Genomic DNA, 18,877 nt, shown 5'->3' with positions numbered 1-18,877 from the left:
CAACGACAAAAAAAAAAGAAGAGTTATCACAGTCTGTGAAAAAAAATTCATGGAATGAAACATATATTGTTTCATTTTTCTCGTATCCATGGAAACCATGTACAGGTATATATTAGCCTCTCAGATTAACAGGTAAGAATAGGTATATACTAGCATTTCCTTCTGGAAGATTGAAAAGTTGGATAAGACTGGAGGGGAAAAAGAGTCCTTGCAATTAATAATTCAAGAAAATTCCATCCCGCGAAAAATAGGCTTCCGTAATCATTAGATTGCAATTAGAATCACAATACTCAGAAAAGACGGAAAACAAAATAAATTTCTTGTCCATTTCAATCAAAAAAATTCCAAGCTCATGAGAAACTTATATCCTAAATTTCACTGGAAAACGAATTAACATTTCATTAAATCTCCAAGCATCAGGTTGCAGAGAAGTATTCCTGTTTTCCGTTTGAGGATGAGTTCACACTTATTAGACATTGGAAGCATCCCCCATACCCTGTCAAAATGTAGATTGGATGACTTTTAATGCCAGAGAATTTTTTTTTTTTACAAAATTTTCTATCACAACAAATTACAGGCAAAGCGATGATGCAAGTGTTTTGCACCACTGTTGGCCAAAGATAAGAAATTCTTCCGAGAAAGAAAAAGAAAGAATTAAAAAAAAACACCCACTAAAATCGGCAAAGTTTCAAATCTCCTGCAAACTTTGCCTGCACTTAGAAGTCAATCATCATCGAATCCCATATGACAGGGAGAGAGAGAGAGAGATCTGTTTAAAGAAAATTTGAAGATCCGGGACAGACACAAACTTCTGCAGAGGATATTTTAATAGCGAGCCTCCACACTACACAATGCCCTGGCTCGTCAGAAAGAACCGCCGATGACATTGTGATGTAAACGTTAATTAAAAGCTTTTGATGAGATTTAAATGGGAAATCATTTTTTTCTATCACATCCCAAGCTGTTTGTTCAGTCAATAGTTCCTCACACAGTTCTTTTATGTTTGACTCTTGACCATATATCACAAACTCATAAAGCACCGTTACAGATTTTTATAATACTTCATTTAAACAGCATCAAAGGGATGATTTTTTCAAATTCCGCATCCAGTCTCGATATTATTTAAGAATCCATTCACTAGCTGCACCCAAAAGCACCAGAGTAATGCATCTCCATGCAAATAAACTCATTGAAGCATCTCTCCCTCCTTTGTAATTTGACTATAAACAGTTCGCAACAAATGCACTTTTTTTCCTTTTTTCCCTCTCATAAATCTTAATTTGAGGAATAAGGATCAGGTGTATCATTAATGATTATATGCACATGAGATGTTCTCATTCCTATCCCTATCAGAAATCGCCAGCCGGCTCCTCTATACTCTATACCACCGTGGGGAGGGGGGAGCAAGGTCAGAAGGCCGGGGTTATACCAGCAAAACTCTTCCGGTGGGACCAGGAATGCCCAATAACATTATTGATGCACAGAGTAACAAATACAGCAGTTGGCATTAAATGTATACTACCCATAGATTGTAACTCTCATTAGAGGTTTTCATCTGTGTGTATTTGGGCAGTCAGGAATGAAGGAAAAGTATGGGCAAGGCCACTAATATCTTTCCTATGCAAATAGAGTCTGATGCCAGGACCTCATAGTACTCTCTGTGTAATCTTCCTTTCATCCACATGAAATGATTTTTTTTTCCCCATTGAGGAAATGACTATCAAAGAAATGGACCCTTTTAATTGTTTGTTAATGAATCAAGCCACATTTTTATGTTGTTATAAGGTATCAGTCCTTGATTATATACAAATCCAGTAATTGTTAAGCTCACTTTAGATCTTTATATAGTTCCAATTGCAGACTACAGTAGAAATCAATACACAAATTGAATTGCGTTAAAACTAATTTAACAAGTTCTAACTTATTAAAGAACTGACTAATCTAAAATGTTTTTGCACATAAATATAGAAATGAGATTCACATGTACCGTGTAGAAAAACAGATTTATTAAAACCTGAAACCTACAAATGAAAATCAGACAGAAATTTGTAAAAAAAAAAAAAAAAAAATACCTGCACATGAAGATTAAGTCAGTTACTTAGCTACCCCATTGAAAATTTTCCATTGAAAATATATGTATATAAAAAATTGGAACAGCTAGAGATTGAAGAAAACGCTTTGCTTTTATTCAGATATTGATGGATACTGGGGTAAAAAAATCCACCAAAATCTTTCCTTCTGTCTTTTGTTGTACAGAAATCTTTTGAAAAGAAGTCATATTTCAAACTGACTGGCAAAAAAGATGGCAATTCAAACTAAACAAGAAAATTCAAGCATATGATGTAATCATATGTGATGTTTATATTTGTAATGAACAATTATCTTCGACAGCTAAAAACCTAAATTGCATTAAACTTGCCCAAAATGCAGCAGATTACTATTGATAAAAGCAGTGAATAGGCACCTTCTTTATTCCAGTATCCTGCAGTAAAACTATAAAGATTCAATAATTTTAGCATTGTATTATCATCCCTGTTTTATTCAGTAGCGTCATCTTAAAGTAACTGACATTTACGGAGGGCACATAGCCACAATATCCAGACATTTTTAGTTTCAGAGGAGTTAAAGCCTCCAAAGAAAGCCTACATAAATATAGTAGCGAGATAACACATATTGGCAGGCCTTTATGTCTCTTGCAATTTTTTATTGTTTGAGGTCACACGAAAGGATATCACTCTGTGTATATATACTAGACAATAATCGGAGAGTAGATATATAGAGAAAAAAGTGTTTCTCGACTAAACTCTTGAATCAGAAAAATTGGAAACGAATAAAATCAGGGGACATAAATATGTCCTCTTTATGTCGAAATCTGACAATGCCAGTCGCACACGAGCTTTCTGCATCAAGAGGAAAACATAAAAACTCTTTGGATGCCAACAGTTTCATTCGTACAAAAATAAGGATTTCAAAGGGAAATTGTCAAAAGAATAATAAAGATTGATCCCTATACTATCGCGCCTCTCCTTAGATTTTGTTCGGCCGGGAATGCTATAACCAAATGTTGTCATGTAAATTGCTATTCTATGGAACATGAATTCGTGCAATATATTTGGTGTTCTGCTTTCTGTACATGTAACAATGAATTTCTTTAACCAAAGGCAATGATTAAGTGTCATACAATACAGGGATTTGTAATTTGTATATAAACTTAAACAGTTCATCAGTGAAGAATTTCACCCTTTGTGTGTGGCAACCCAAACATCAGGTTTGGCAAGACCAACACTTTTGTGTAGCAACCCAACATGTTGGGTTTGGATGTAGTGCTTCATCACTTTAAAATGTTTGTTTAAAGAATGGTCTGAACATTAACTAAACATAATGATTTATGATAATTATAATAATAATACTTGAAGGTTAATTATATTATATTAGCTTGCTTTCAATTCTGTTCAATTCTACAAAAAAAAAAACAGTCATCATATTTTGCTAAAGAAATTTTCAATGTATCTGTAAATATACATTTGGACTACAATACCTCTCTTTAATTAAAAAAAATGACTTCCTTTAATATTTTAAAACATTTTTGCTTTGGTTTCTTTTTTTAGGGTGGGGGGTGGGGGGTGGGGCTGGGGGGATTGGATCCCATCCTTTGCCAGCCTCTCTCTGAAACCCAGGGGTTATGACATGAATAAGCTTGTAAATATACTTCGACAAACTAAAGTGTTTTATATTTGCATATTTCCTTTCTGAATTAGAACACCCCCATCCACCCACCACCCCCACCAACACAATTGAGAGTCCTTGAATTTCTGTGCCCTAAATAGCTTGCTTTTATATCAATTTTGCACGTTATAGCTTTCAATATCTTTAGAAGGAATATTTTCTATTTAATTCAATGTAGAATTGGTTGTGGAAAAGATTTTTAACACACAACCTTTGTTCCATAATTTTCTATTTTTCTTCCACTGAAAAAAAATAGGCCTTCAAAAATTTATGTAACATATTGTATAAGAAATTTTAACAAGTGTTTCCAGTACTCACTCTGTAGAACAGGCCTCTGGTATTTCAATGCAAGAAACTCATTGGCCTGTAACCCATCAATGCTTTTGTGCCAAGTTTGGTTCAAATTAATTTAATGGCATTTGATATCAGACAAATTTTGATCAGGTGAGTTAGAAATTACCTACAAAAACCTTTTCGGAGGTCTATCTATGTAAAATAATTATAAACAGGATAAAAGGCCAAAGAATGACAAGATTCCCTTTTACATAAATCTTATACTTTGTAGATTTAAAATAAATCTTTTTTACTGGTGATAAAAAAAATTTAGTTTATAGATGTTTTTTTCTTCTATTGTTCATGATTTAAAACTAAAACTTGCATCATAAGCAAAGAAATACAACTCCAAATGGTAACAAGTAAAATCCTTTGATTAACATTACTTTTTCAACCTTTTGCAAAAAGTGTTGCCCAATGTCAAACAGTATTCAATCCTTTTTTTTCTGGGGGGAGGGGGTATTAGGCATTCATTTTCCTTTCCTTTAATTCATACAAACATTTTAACATAATGTTAAACTTGTTTCAGATGTAAGCAAAGCATTAGTCCCTTGTATAAATTCTTCAGTAAATGGGAGTATGGATATTTTAGAGTTATGCACCTTTGAATATCCAGCCACAATCACTCACTAAATGCAATACTACATTCTATACCATATAGTAGAAATCTTATATACTAAATCAACAGTACTGTATATTCAAAACACATTCATTAGTTTGTTTTTTTTTTAATTGGGAAACATTTGAACTATTTGAGAAGTTCTTAGATATTAATTCCTTTTCAACTGGAATAATAAATGCTGTAAAAACAAGGCTATGTTTGATATCTGAAAACCGTGTAAGGTATTCTCGTCAGTCATCTATAGGTTCATTTTTCTCTTACATCAAGCATTTTCTTTTGGGAGGGGCCGGGGGTTGGTTGGTGGTTGAACAATTGAAATGGGGACTGGGGCTGTTCAATTATTGTTGTTCTAAATCACCCGCAAACTTGTTGAAGTTACCAATTCTTCTATAGCTACACCAAATACTTTAAACCAACTTTTATTTAATTGTGAGTGATCAAATTTTGCAAGATCTGCAAGAACCTTTTGTGATCACAAACAGTTCCTTAAATATCTTTTTGTTTTAGCTTGAAATTCTTAACATAGCCTGGTTTATGATAATTATTATTTATATAATTAGTTGCAGCCAACCAGATCACCACTTGTAAATCCTGAAATAAAGTCTTCAGCAACTTAAGTTGGTTTACAGTATCAACAGTGACTTTTGAGACATACCAGTAGGAGGGCGTGGAGCTTGGTATCTTGGAAGACTTTCTCTATCAGGTCCTTCTCCTCGCCGGTACAGTCGGTCAGACACTGCATCTCTTCCAGCGAGTCCAGCACCTGGGACACAGCTCCTTGTGGAAAAAAAACTCACCTCAAAATACCTCGTATAATATGTATAGTAAAACACAAACAGTGCTTGCAATAAAATCATGCTTACAGCAAAGTCAATATTATTCCCAACTCTAGTCTTAAAAAATTTATAATACAAATAATGGTTAAAACAAATTTAAAAGTTTATAACAAATCAAAATCAGTTGTCGTCTCTGGCACCATGCTGTCAAGCATATTTACTAGAATGTACATCTCAATGCATATTATTTACTACTCATTTGTGTATGCAATCATTTATTATGTTTACACATCTTTTATATACATTACTGTGTAAAATGCATTGTGTTAAAATAATGTGTAGATTTTTAATTTTTTTTTTATATAATTACATATTCAGGGAGATAACTCACCAGCAGAAGTTACCTCCTCTTCATTTATATCCGGAACCACAGGATCATTGTAAAATGTATTCCACTTGGAACTCGACACTGCTGCCATGATTGCACCCTGTAACAGAAAAATTTACTAAATAGCACAATAAACTTTAGTTATTTCAATAAACATAATAAGGTGCTAGTAGGACTTTTCTTACTTTTAACTTGCATTGATTACAATTAAAATCACTTCAGATGTACCGAAATATAGATGTAATGATGCTGAGTGCTTTATATTCTGATAATTATATATCAATATTGTAGAAAAGAAAACAAAGAGTTGAGGAGTTCTGAAGAGGTAAAGGAACAATCAATCAAAAATGAAACAGATTTAGTTAGTTGCTGGTTTTTCTCAAACTTACATTCTTTAATTTTTTTTTAACATTTGAGAAACACAAGGTCTTCAAAAATCAAGTGCTTCTCAAAAATTTAAATAATTAAGAACCAAAAGTCTGAGAAAAACCAGTAGCTGACTTGCTTTGTTTTTGAAACCTTTTCCACATAATTTAAGTTACACTATAAGATGGCGTAGTGATATTGCGAGTGATTTATACAGTGCACAATGACAGTGAATTGTAAATTAACTTTACTTAAACTGTATTAAGCAATAATACTCCTAGTGAAAATTGAATGTTATTTTCATACAAGTATATTATTTAATACATAAGGTTTTGACTGTAGGTTTCATTAGCAAACAAACTTTAGAAACAGTAGTCAATGGAAAATGGACCTATACAAATCATTTTTGGGATTTCAACACATTAGGAACATGAAGATGTTGATTGTTACAGAAAAAGTTAGTTTTAAACCTCTAAATATTATAGGAATTACTGCACTTCAAAAGGTTTATTATGAACAAAGATAAAAGATAATCCTTCATATTTCACCAATGCACATATTTATGACTTAATTTGGGACATCAAAGAACAGTGTCTCTGAAGTCAGTGACTTTTCTGATGCAAATTACAGATGACCAGCCAACATCAACGAAAATCATCATTCCATAGAAATCTTCTTGACAGACATTTCCTGAATTTGACAACGTAATGAAGTACAATACCAACCTTGGCCTTCCAAGAGTAGCCATTACTGGCTTATTATACAATATGATGAAAGTATTCATTGAAATATTTATTCCCAATCAAAGAGCAATCAAGAACCTCTCCTCAGTTTGGTTACCATGGCATTTGACAGTAATTGCAATACTGATATGTGCACACCTATGGACCATAGGTGTTCAAGAGTGAAACTGAATTATTAACAAGTACTATATACAAGGAAATTTTAACCTATTTGCTCTTACTGTCATTTAGCAAATTGAAAACAGCCTAAAACAAATTGGCAAGGCTTTATAAATACATGTACAACTGATTTTAGAATGGAGAAAAATTGGGCAAAATTGAAAGGACAAAAATAACTGCATGTAGACATTATTTGCAGTTTTATCTTGCTAATACCCACCTCACTATCCCTCATTCCCAAAAGAAACTTTCTTATATGGCCAAATCCTATCATTTGCTTCGCGTTACTTTGCGGTGTGCAAATGAGTTGTACTTGTTACACAGAAATTGGTAAAAACTCTCAAGAAGCACAGTTTGCAATCATATCCAAGATATCACATTCATTGTCGTGATTGGTATCCAATGAGTCTAATTTTCCCCCTCATAAAGCTGTCTTGTATCTTGAATTACCTTCAATTTCCGCCTGGAATTAAATTTCTTCAGTTCTTCTACCGTTTCCTGCAGATGAACTTTGGGGATTTTTCCTCTTTCCTGCAAAATAGATTCAAAAGGTAAAAAAAAAGAAGATTCCAAATGATTCCTTGTATCAGCTTGTACTTGCATCTGTTCACAGTTTAACAAATCCTGTCTATAAATGGATCACTATAAAACTAAGTACATGTATCAAATTGTACATCCATGGTCGCCTGACATTTGTATACTTGTTATTATGTGGTTTAATTTCATCAGCAACCTAAACTTTTCTAGACACAAATTTTGCTTCAAAACAAACAGAGCTGAATCCACATCTATACATCTATATAGTCTGTGACTTTTCATTTTCTTCCATCCTTCCTTCATTGTTTCAACCTTTCATTAATCTGATTTTGTTAATTTACATACACATGCACATTTCTAATTAATGCTGATGCACTTTTGACAGATAAATGAAGAAGATACAAGGGAAAGTATTGATATTTTCCCCCTCTCACCATTCACTCAAAGGCCTAGTTGGTCCTGGGAACTAAAAGACATGTTCTCATCATGCACACAAAGATGCAAGGGAGCTGTATATACAAACATGATCAAAAGAATCACAAAGTGGTAGCCCTTCAAACATCACACTTACCAATTTGTAGAAACACAGCAATAAATTAAGAGAATTAAGTTACGCAGGCATTCATATTTAACTAAAATCTAATTGCCTTTCATTAATCATTGAGACAATGCAAAAGTTAAAGTTTGGTAACAAAAGGAAAAATTAAAAATTTGCTTGAATTACTAAATTCCCCCAATTTCAGTCCCTTTATTTAACAGCTTCATTTTTCAAACAGTTTTCCTAACAGTTTATTAAAGAATTATAAAATATAATGTATATTAACAAAGCTTGGCAAGATTTCCAGAAACTGTCATCACGCTAATTATTACACCTGTATGGCCTGTTTGTTACACCTGTTACGTGTATGTCCTGATGTCTTATAGTGTGTACATGCTACCTGCGCTCTTTCGTACAAGGAACAAACTTTCCTTTAAAAAATTAATCTTTTTTCTTAAACTTTTTAAAATGCAAAAATTTAAAAAAAAGAATAGCATTAGAAAGGACTCAGTTTTGTTGTCAGTTAAAACTAGATCTTGAATTTTCATTTCAGATCATAACAATGATACACTGAATGTTAAATTTTTAAAAGAGTGAGGAAAAAGGTTATCTTTTCTGGAAACAAATTAGATTTCCTTTTCAAAAAAGTCAAGAAAATAAGTAAAATTATAAACCAACATTACTCACACCTTTAGATCTATTGTTGAAACAAAATAAAACAAGTGAAAAAGAATTGAGGGTCAAACAAGCAGTAGGCCAAATATGAAATTGTATATATTTCTTTGGATATGTTCATACATAAACAAACTATTAACTCATGCATATATAAATTTACATGATAAAAGACATTGAAAAACTGATTTGAAGAAAATCAGTTTTACATGAAGTAATTACACTTTTTAAAATTATATTGTACCTTGACCCACGGATGTTGTAAAGCTTCCTCCACTGTTATCCGTTTCTCTGGATCCACCTCCAGCATCCGGCTGACTAAATCTTTTGCATAGTTAGATATATTGAGCCATTGTTTTCTCATCTGCAAATATAATGATTGATTGATTATTTGAATCGCTCATCAGAATTTTTCACCCATATCAAGAGGTCCCCAAAAGCAGAGGGTTGGGGTTGGTGGTAATGCCATGGCTTGATTTGGTTATAGACCTACACTCGGTGACCTCAGTCTTTGCTATGACAGAAATTTTTATAACTTGAGCTTGCTATCATACTGACAATGAAAAGATGCATTTTTCTTATATTCTATTCTTGATCAAACAGCATATTATATACCCGGAATGTAATCTATCTTATTAATAAATTATTAAACTAATAAGATAAAGAAAGAAAGACATCAAGCAAACGTGGAATTTTAAAAAAATAAATATTATTGAACCTGACCAGATGCTGCAATTTCATTCTATAGTATTGCATCATTGTATGAGTAAAATCAAATACCCAACCTTGACTAATTAATTTACTAAATTATAATAAATCTTATCTAATATTTTTCCAAGTGTTGGATCCAAATAATCAATTTGACCATGTGAACTGACTAAACTAGCTGGGAGCTAAAATTTTATGCCAACCTTGGGAAAAGTTATGAAAATTAATAACTGATATAAATTGTATATTTCCTCATCATGAGCCCACAAATCTCATTTATTATCATTGGTATTTGTTGTTATATACCCAAGTAGTATGGAACATGCAAACAGAAATACTCTTGTCAATATTCCACATCGTTCATTAGGAAACTGATCAATAGAGACACCAATAGTAAAAGCTTCAATATTAAATGTACTAGCTTTCAGATTAATTAACTTAAAACTCATCAAATATTTATGTTTGACCAAGAGATGCTTTTTATCAAGGATCACTGCTCTGGTACTCCAATAAATTTACAGGCAATGACCTAGCCAAGTTGGGATACACATGAGCTCTTTTTTCAAAGGGAATACACTTTTTACTAGAAACTAATTCAGCTATAAAAAGATATTTCAATTAATTGTGATATATAATGGGGTTTTGTACTTGCCTTCCATTGTAAATTTTTTGTCCACATTGAACATAAAAACACCATGTTTCTCTAACACAGCCATATTTCTGACAAACAATGCTTTATCATTTCAATTCACTAACCATATTTTTTTGTACAATACTTATTCATACTTCAAAGCAAACTCACCAAAAAGAAATGATAAAGCCCTGCTCCATGTCAATATAAACATCATATATACACAGAACATGTATTGTCACAGTGACTTTGAAGTTTTCCCCACACATAATCAAAATCAATTATTTATTCCAACCATAATAATCTATAATAATAACTATATTTGTTAAGGTCTAATATCTGCCCAAAAATTTTACAAATGTTTAACTTTAAGTATTATCATCTCATGAATATATCTTGAAAATACATTAACAAAATAGTAGCTATTACAACGTTTTCTATACATGTCATCATGGCTCAATACTTGTCCTTCTCTTTAGTCATGATAAAAGGACCAATTTCTGTTTATCACACACATAAAAGATAGTTTTTCTTTTCCTTCAAATTTGGCTTCGCAATTCATAAAGCTCAAGGAGCTCAAGAACCTTACTTACACACATGTCGTGGTTCAAATAGTTTTACTCGACATAGTACATGCATTTAACGGTAGATGAGAAATGATATCGATACTCACATGATAGCTGCCTTTGACAATTTGTTCAAACAGGTGGTCCTTGGTGCCGACGAACGGTGGGTAGCCTCCCAGGAGGATGAACAGCATCACACCACAGCCCCACATGTCCACTGGTTTACCGTAGGGCTGCCGCTGCACCACCTCAGGGGCCATGTACTGCGGCGTACCGATACGACCTGAAACGATTGTGTTATGTTTACATGGACAGTGGAAGAGCTAGAAACACAAGATTATCCACAGTATCTACTTATCTCTCGCATTATATAGAGCCAACTGGTGAAGTTACATTATTTATAACCTAAACTACTTATCAAAACTTACAAAAAAGTTTTCATTAAATTGTAAAATCTATAAATATACTATTCTAAAAAATTTATCTATCTATAGGTGTATACATAAAAAATATATCAACTTGGAATCCATAGATAAGGAAATTAAAAATCTGAAAAAAAAACATTTTTAACAAAAAATGAAAGTCAAAAGATCTTTTAAAATATCTATTTTACAAAAATTCAAATTCTAGAATTAAAAAATATTTAAAACAAACAAATAAATTTTAATTTCATATGGCAGTTACTCTATGGGGAGATTTCTTTCTGAATTAAAGACTGGAACATTAACATTCAACATCATTTTGTGGGATCTAACACAATGGTTTCTCTGTCAATATGATACATAGGATTTTTAGTTGTGTTGCACATCAGGGGAAGCACGGGTTAGTAGATAAATGATATTTATCATACTGGAGAGCTGCATAAATACACAGAAATAACACCCAAGCTATGAGGATCAATGGCAATAGACAGGCCTGATAAGCATACAATGAAAGCATTAAGTTGAAATGTGGTAAGCGATCGCAGAACAACCAGAGGCATTCAATCAAACAAGAGGCCTGTGGGCCACATTGCTCACATCTGCAATGGTAGCACTCTTTGTTGGTCATGATAAGAAAAGACATGAAATGGATTTTCAGAGAAAATGGCTAGACAATGATGAAATTAAAAACACTTCCTTTTTTTGAATAACTAATTTAAAAGGTAAATTAACACTTTTTTTGCAAATATCCTACCAAAGAGAACAAATCACATAGCAATATTTAAATGAAGTACAAGTAAAATGTATTGACATTCCGTCAGGTTTAACAGACTCTCTTTGCACTCTAAGTCATCTGTACTGTTGGTTGTAATCTTTCACTGCACCAAAATGAATGTAAATGAAATATCTAAATATCTGAAGATATTCGAAAATGAACTGTATGACCAAAAGCATTGACAGCTCCCCTTTGATCAGATAATCTCAGTTCACTTGCGTGGCTTAGGTGAGATAAAAAAAAGGGAAAAGTAATGAAACAGCAAATTAAAAAGATCTCTCTAAAGCACTACAAATGTTATTTAAAGCAAAGACACAATTAGGTACAAAAGTAAAGAAGCATGGAACCTGGTACGACCCTAATTAAAAATGTCTGTAACTAGGATTATATAGGCAGTACATGGTTTCCCCTATCAACATTCCTCGACTTACCAGTTCCCTTATGCAAGATCTTTTAGTTATCAAATGCAAAGACACAGTTAGATACAAATAAAGATGTATGGAACCTGGTAAGACCTTAATAAAAAAATAAAACTTGGATTATAAAGGCAGTGGTTTCCCCTATCAATATCCCTTGACTTTTTCAAATAATGCTGTTATGCTATAGATTAAACAGTTTGTCCTTGGAAATACTGTAATTAGTTTTAATACCTTAGTGGATATGTAAGCTGAAGGTATGAGTTTGAATGTGGCAGTGCTTTTGGTATGGTAATTTTATCAACCAGTACTTATTGTGAAACCCTTATCTTAAAATGTTACTTATTTCTTACAGATCTGAATGTAAGCTGAAGGTATGAGTTTGAATGTGGCAGTGCTTTTGGTATGGTAATTTTATCTACCAGTACTTATTGTGAAACCCTTATCTTAAAATGTTACTTATTTCTTACAGATCTGAATGCTTTTTTGGCTGTTTGTTCATGTAGCCCTTTGTTATCAAACCTTCAATTGCTGTACAGCCATACTAAATCTTCAATATTGAAAATTTTAAAATTATCTTTGGATGTGGAGTCGTGTATATTCATAGTGGCTCACTTTTCATGGATTGTGCGGGTGCCCCTTAATACCAATGTTGTCAACAAATAATGATGAAATTTGATCTATATTAATTTTATATCTACATGTACCGGTTATATGAATGCATCAAAGGAATAATGTTTCAAAAACCTGTTTAAAAAATTGTTGTTTATGAAAATTAGCCCCGTGAATCTAAATGAATTCACAGCCTTAATTGGCATCCTGGCTTGCAACTTCCAGTGAGAATTTTTAAGTGGTTAACAGCACATCAAGCATCAATATTGTACTATACCGAAAATGAGCTCCAGGCCATTACAGTGACTATTTATTATCCCCTACCTCAGGAAATAAATGATTGACTCCACATATTACTGTATTCAAATTTTCTTCATTCATCTACGAGGCCAATCTAATGGACCTAATCAAAGACTTGGTAAAACTAGATTCATTCAGGCAATAAAATTCTCATTGATTGACCATATCCTCATGCCCTCAAAGTACAGTACAGTTTCACGTACTACATATTGTGTTACTGACTAACCAATCTGTACATTTTTTCACATTTTACAAATTTTAGCATTGAGGTATTCAACAAAGTTTGATGATTCAATAACTCCTTTTCATATGAATTGAATATTCTTAAATAATGCAGATTCTAGAAAACAGAAAACTATGAAAAAAATTAAACTTAAAAAAAAAATCCACTAGTGCTGTGCTTAAAGGTTGGTCTCTATTCAGTGCGGATATATCTTCAAGTTATATTATAAACATGAGTATGTTTCTGTTTGTAACTTTAATTTTATCTTTTTCTTTCTTCTTTGGATTTTTACAACGGTGCAAAATCTAATTTTTTATTGTAAATAATATCATAGTCTCTGAATGACTTCTGTCATCTCTCAAATATTATATTTCAATCATATATCATTGCCTTAGGAAATGAATTCACAGATGAGAGAAGGATACAGTACAAACTATCAAAATCTTTTGATGATATTTTTCAATTATCCACATTTTACAGCTTCATTATTTTCCAAAGAAGAGGCTTTTGAATGAATGAGCAGTAATAGTGTGACTCAGACTGGTGTATGAGCAAAACAATAGGTCTTTTTTGACTGGTCTACCAATATACAGCTATGGTGAGGTTTTCTAAGGAGTGTTGAGTGTTAGTAGCCGCTACCATCACTTGCCACACAGCGGTGTAGTAATACAGAAGTACACACAGAGAGACAGAGAGAGAGAGAGAGCTCACCGACTACATCATTTCTCAGATCAAACCAGGGTTCCAACCCATGCATTATTTCCTCATCTGTAATGTCATAGGCAAACAACATCAATAGAGGGGTGGGCACAACATTCAGGTTACACTGTATATATATGTTAGCAAATAGTGTCAATCAAAAACAAGGGTGTTGTTACAACATGTAAACGGTACTTCAGGGTATAATAAAATGTGTACATGATTACTGATCTAGGTGAGACATTTTCAGTTCAGAAATATAGCATTTATTTTTTTTCAGTTATTAGTAATGATATGATATCAATTTGATACACATACACACAAGGCATACATAATTTTTTTTCCTGAAAAAAGGTTTCTCTTTACAGAGTAACAAAAGTCATAAAAATTGGATCATGAAAATTGAATGCTGTTAATTTTCTTCTTCAGTGATCTCCAAAATTAAAAATGTTTATCAGGGTCTTAAGTCACTATGGACTTAAATATATTATCTTAGTCATGCAAGACAAGAGAAAGTTTTACAGGCGGATTGAAATGAAACAATTTTTGAGACTATTGACAATAAATACAAAGTGAGATATCTGAGCAGATTGAGACAAACCTCCAGAAATCAGGCCACCCTCAGGAACCTGAGTGGCCACACCGAACCCCCCGAGTTTGACGGGGGCGGAGTTCTCCTTGCTCGCAAGCAACACGCAGTGGGGCTTGAGGTCTCTGTGAATGATGTCATTGGTATGGCAGTATCTCAACGCATCCAAGATTTGTCTCAGGTAATGGCTGCAAGAAACATTACTCGTTGTCAGATATGCAAGGATGAACATGACATATAAAATATGTCTATTATGTGACATCTAATCAATGGAATGAAAGGTTTGACAAAAAATAATTGTAGCTTTACTATGAATAACATAGTTGGAAAATCATTATTCCATATCCTTATTATCTGCCTTTTCACTTTTTTCACTTTGCTAAACTTAAAACTATTAAGTAGACCCCTCCCATCCTTTCTTGTCATAAGCTTAGTAGCTTTAATTTTTTAAGAGAAAATTGCATGTAATCACGAAATGTTTATAATCACCATTTGGTGCTGGAGACTTTTATAAGCAATGAATACTGTACCTAGCCACAGCTTCACTGTAAACAAAGCCCATTGAGGCTCTCTTGACAATCTCAAAGCACAGATCAGCTCCATCCATACTGTAACATAAAAGGGATGCATGTGAAAGTTGTTGTAATCACTGGAAAATGACACAGGTGATATTATCACTGACAAATGATTTAAGTGTTGTATTCACTGACAATTGACATAGGTTTTTCAGTCAGTGACAAATACATGTAGCTATAGGTGTTTTAATCACTGACAAATGATAAAAGTGTTTTAATTCAACACAAAATAGTTAATGGTAGAGCTGTTTTAATCACTGACAAATGAGATTGCCATTTTTTACACTGACAAATGACAAAGCTGCTTTAACACCTGACAACAATTGGCAAAGGAGTTTCATCATCGAGACACTGCATCTGATTTTAGTTCTATTGTCAAACGTATCATGTAAATTATATACCTGAGACTTGTTTAGCAGAGCAGGTGCTTGCAAGTGCTCGCCAAAATTGTATTGTAGGTATAAGCTGGCTTTTGGAGATCCCTTGCGAGCAGCTTGCTCTGCTGAACATGCCTCTGTACTTAAACTTTTCACTTGATAATCATAAACTGATCAAATTTTCTATGGCCATTGGGTCAAAATAAATACTTGGGGTACCTGTAATTTTCACAATGTTTAAATCAGAGGTGCAATTCACACGACTCCTTAAATTGCCAAAAATCTGAACAAAGATTACTTTCATGTGTTGAACAAAAATTATATTTATCTGCCAAGAATATACCAAGAAATTTTTACAGTAGCAATAGGAAGGTGATAAAGGCTTGTTTATTAACTCTGATCCCACTTCTTTATCACTTATTAGCCATCTCCTGCACATAATTCTCCAGATATTGGGTTTTTTGGTTCTGATTACATGACAAGCCAGCGATATGAGAAGGAATCATAAAAAGCTCATGTTGCTATAGAAGAGGAGTCTGTACGGAGACTGACAGCTCAGCAGGGAGGAAATCATTATGGTATAGCTGGGCAAGGACTGAACAGACAATAGTCCTAAGCACTTCCATGCTTATGTGTTCAGTGTCCACCAATTACCCCCAGGACTGATCTATATCACTCACAGAATCAATCCAAAGTGTCGGCGTTTTGCGGTAAAATGTCCAAAAAATGTAGTTTGAGGCTCTATCACAATCTGTAAGGCATCTTATTGACACTATAATACTGCAAAATTTCCATCATCAATTCTTTTTCTAACACATCTATGAATAAGTGGTAGACTACTAAGGGAATCATTTATTTGGTGGTGGTGGGTGGTGTTTAGTTGTTGTAATTTTTGTGAATTGGTGAAAAATTTACCTGTTTGTGGGTGACCACATAAGAAAAGTCTAAGCTTTCATGTACATGTATGCTTCTGCATATGCCAAGATCATGATGTAAAATGGTGGTCAGTTAGTGGTGTCAAAAGAAATTCATGAAGATTCAACAGTATAACACTTGATAAATTGTTAAATGATATGATACCGATTTTTTCAATTCCATCAGAAATAAGACACATTTCTTCACCATTACTTAAATTGTTCTTGCATGAAATAATTACTGATGCAATTCAATTTATCAGTCTGCGACTTCCCGTTAAATATTATTGACAGCCGTAGTATATGACGCTGAATAATAGATGGTGAAAGAGCTTAAGTTTTGACTCACAGTAACAGTATTTTTATTCAAAAACAGTCATGTTCAACATTTTATGAGAAGTGATGCTATAAATTCCTCAGATACCCAAGTCCCATGATAATGATACATGGAAAAGTGTAAATAATTTAAAGTTGATTCCCCCCTTCTCTTTACAACCTGTGTCTCCATACAAAGAGGGTTCTTTTTTTAGAAACAGACTCATGCAAAGACACCTTAGGGATGTTACAGCCAGAAGATGACATTATCTCAGCCAGCACAACATCTCTTAGAAAATTTACTGCACAAATTGGCATTGCAGTTTTAAGCACAATGGGTATTAAAGTGTTGTACTTTAAAATTGTTAAAAAAAAAAAGCTTTTAGCTAGGTCACCTAGAATTGAATCTTTCAAAGTACAGTAATTGATTAATGATTAATTTAGTATTTTGAAAAATATCTTTTTTTGAAAACTGACATCAAATGAAACAATATGTGGAAGAGTGCAAGAAAGAGATGATATCAGCTGACTTTGTAATTGTTTTTCCCCTCTAGAGACCTATAATTGATTTTTCTTTATTCCACAAATTAAAAGCATAGACTGTCATATATAGTGTGTCTTCACGGGTTGCCACCAAATTATTATTGATTTAGTCATTACCACTTTTAGCATTATCACTACGCGTGTGAGTCGACCTTTTTTATGACACAATTAGCAAGAATAAATTCTACCCACACTCATACAAAACACAACTGTCTTTACTTACGTGTATAAAAAATATTTCTCTCTTTTGCATAACCTGTCTTATTTTATTGATCTTTTATCTTTTCAAAACTTTTTTATATATTATATTCTTGTGGGATCAAACAGTTATGTGACTTTTATATGATTATGACGTTGACACTGAAGTTACAACAAAATAATGAAAAGCAGCTTCCCTATTCGAGATAAAAAAGAAGAAAAACGACCAAGAAAACAGAACAGCAATATGGCACTACAGTAAAGTCTTGATACTGCAACTGTTAAATTGATTCAAGATACAGAAAATTCCTTCAATCAGACAAATTATGAAGAGCCCTTAAATTAATATGCTCTGCTTTCAACTAGATCTACCTGCATGAACATTACCAGTCAATTGCTCTGAGGATCAAATCTCTAAAGAGAGGATTACGTTTTTAAACCATCTACATCTAACATATAAAAAAGCCCTATTAGCTATTTATTTTTCATCATCATAATCATCATAATCAACTAAATTCTTGTTGCTGGAGTAGAGGAATTTTCACACCCCCCCCCCCAATTTATGGAAGGTGAGCTAAAAATCATTATATAAACCGCCAGACCTTGAGTTAAAATGGGTCAAACATTGAAAAAAATATAGGTCAAATAGAAGATAAGGAAAATCATCCTGTATGATACAATATTCCAAATTCAAAAAAAACAAAAATTAAAAAATAAAGTTAAAAAAAGACATAAATATATAAGTAGTTTTATATGTACATTATTGCATGCACAAAAATGATTTTTATCTTTTGAAAGAACAGGTAACAAAGATTGGTTTCTGGCAAAAAAACAAAAAACAAAAACAAAAGAAAAGTAAAAAATAAATAATACCCACCTCCTAATTATGAGAGATTAGATAAATCCATGTTATCAGTTAGATTACTCAGCGCTTAGTGAAGAACAATAGAGATGTGCCAAATAAAGAAAAAAAAGACGGAAATAAAAAAAAAGACACAGGGAGGTCTCCTCATCACTCTGTCGCATTGATTTCACCGCTTTCCAAAGCAGTCAGTTTGTCTTCAGCATGTACCAGGGACACTTGAACGGGGTTCACTTCCAACAACTCAAAAAAACATTTTCAAGAGGAGGATCTCAATCACCACAACAAACTA

General features: G+C 33.0%; 1 protein-coding gene across 10 annotated transcripts in view; it reads right to left on the bottom strand.

Annotated features, from left to right (window-relative positions):
• Positions 1-18,877, bottom strand: part of LOC128179583 (peripheral plasma membrane protein CASK-like) — an 81,454-nt gene that overhangs the window by 32,185 nt on the left and 30,392 nt on the right. For 4 of the 10 annotated variants that reach the window (XM_052847028.1, XM_052847025.1, XM_052847026.1 and 1 more), the window contains 8 exons: positions 15,332-15,409; positions 14,814-14,989; positions 14,225-14,281; positions 10,873-11,048; positions 9,105-9,224; positions 7,564-7,644; positions 5,849-5,945; positions 5,337-5,458 (listed from right to left, as the gene is read on the bottom strand). In XM_052847028.1, the coding sequence (XP_052702988.1) occupies positions 5,337-5,458; positions 5,849-5,945; positions 7,564-7,644; positions 9,105-9,224; positions 10,873-11,048; positions 14,225-14,281; positions 14,814-14,989; positions 15,332-15,409 (907 nt within the window). The remainder of the gene's footprint in view (positions 1-5,336; positions 5,459-5,848; positions 5,946-7,563; positions 7,645-9,104; positions 9,225-10,872; positions 11,049-14,224; positions 14,282-14,813; positions 14,990-15,331; positions 15,410-18,877) is intronic. The other 6 variants (XM_052847031.1, XM_052847030.1, XM_052847027.1 and 3 more) reach the window with 3 other exon arrangements.

Source organism: Crassostrea angulata, chromosome 4 (assembly GCF_025612915.1).
Source record: "Crassostrea angulata isolate pt1a10 chromosome 4, ASM2561291v2, whole genome shotgun sequence".
NCBI classification, from domain to species: domain Eukaryota; kingdom Metazoa; phylum Mollusca; class Bivalvia; order Ostreida; family Ostreidae; genus Magallana; species Magallana angulata.
Note: the sequence above shows the minus strand (reverse complement) of the source record. Positions and strands in the feature narration are given on the sequence as shown.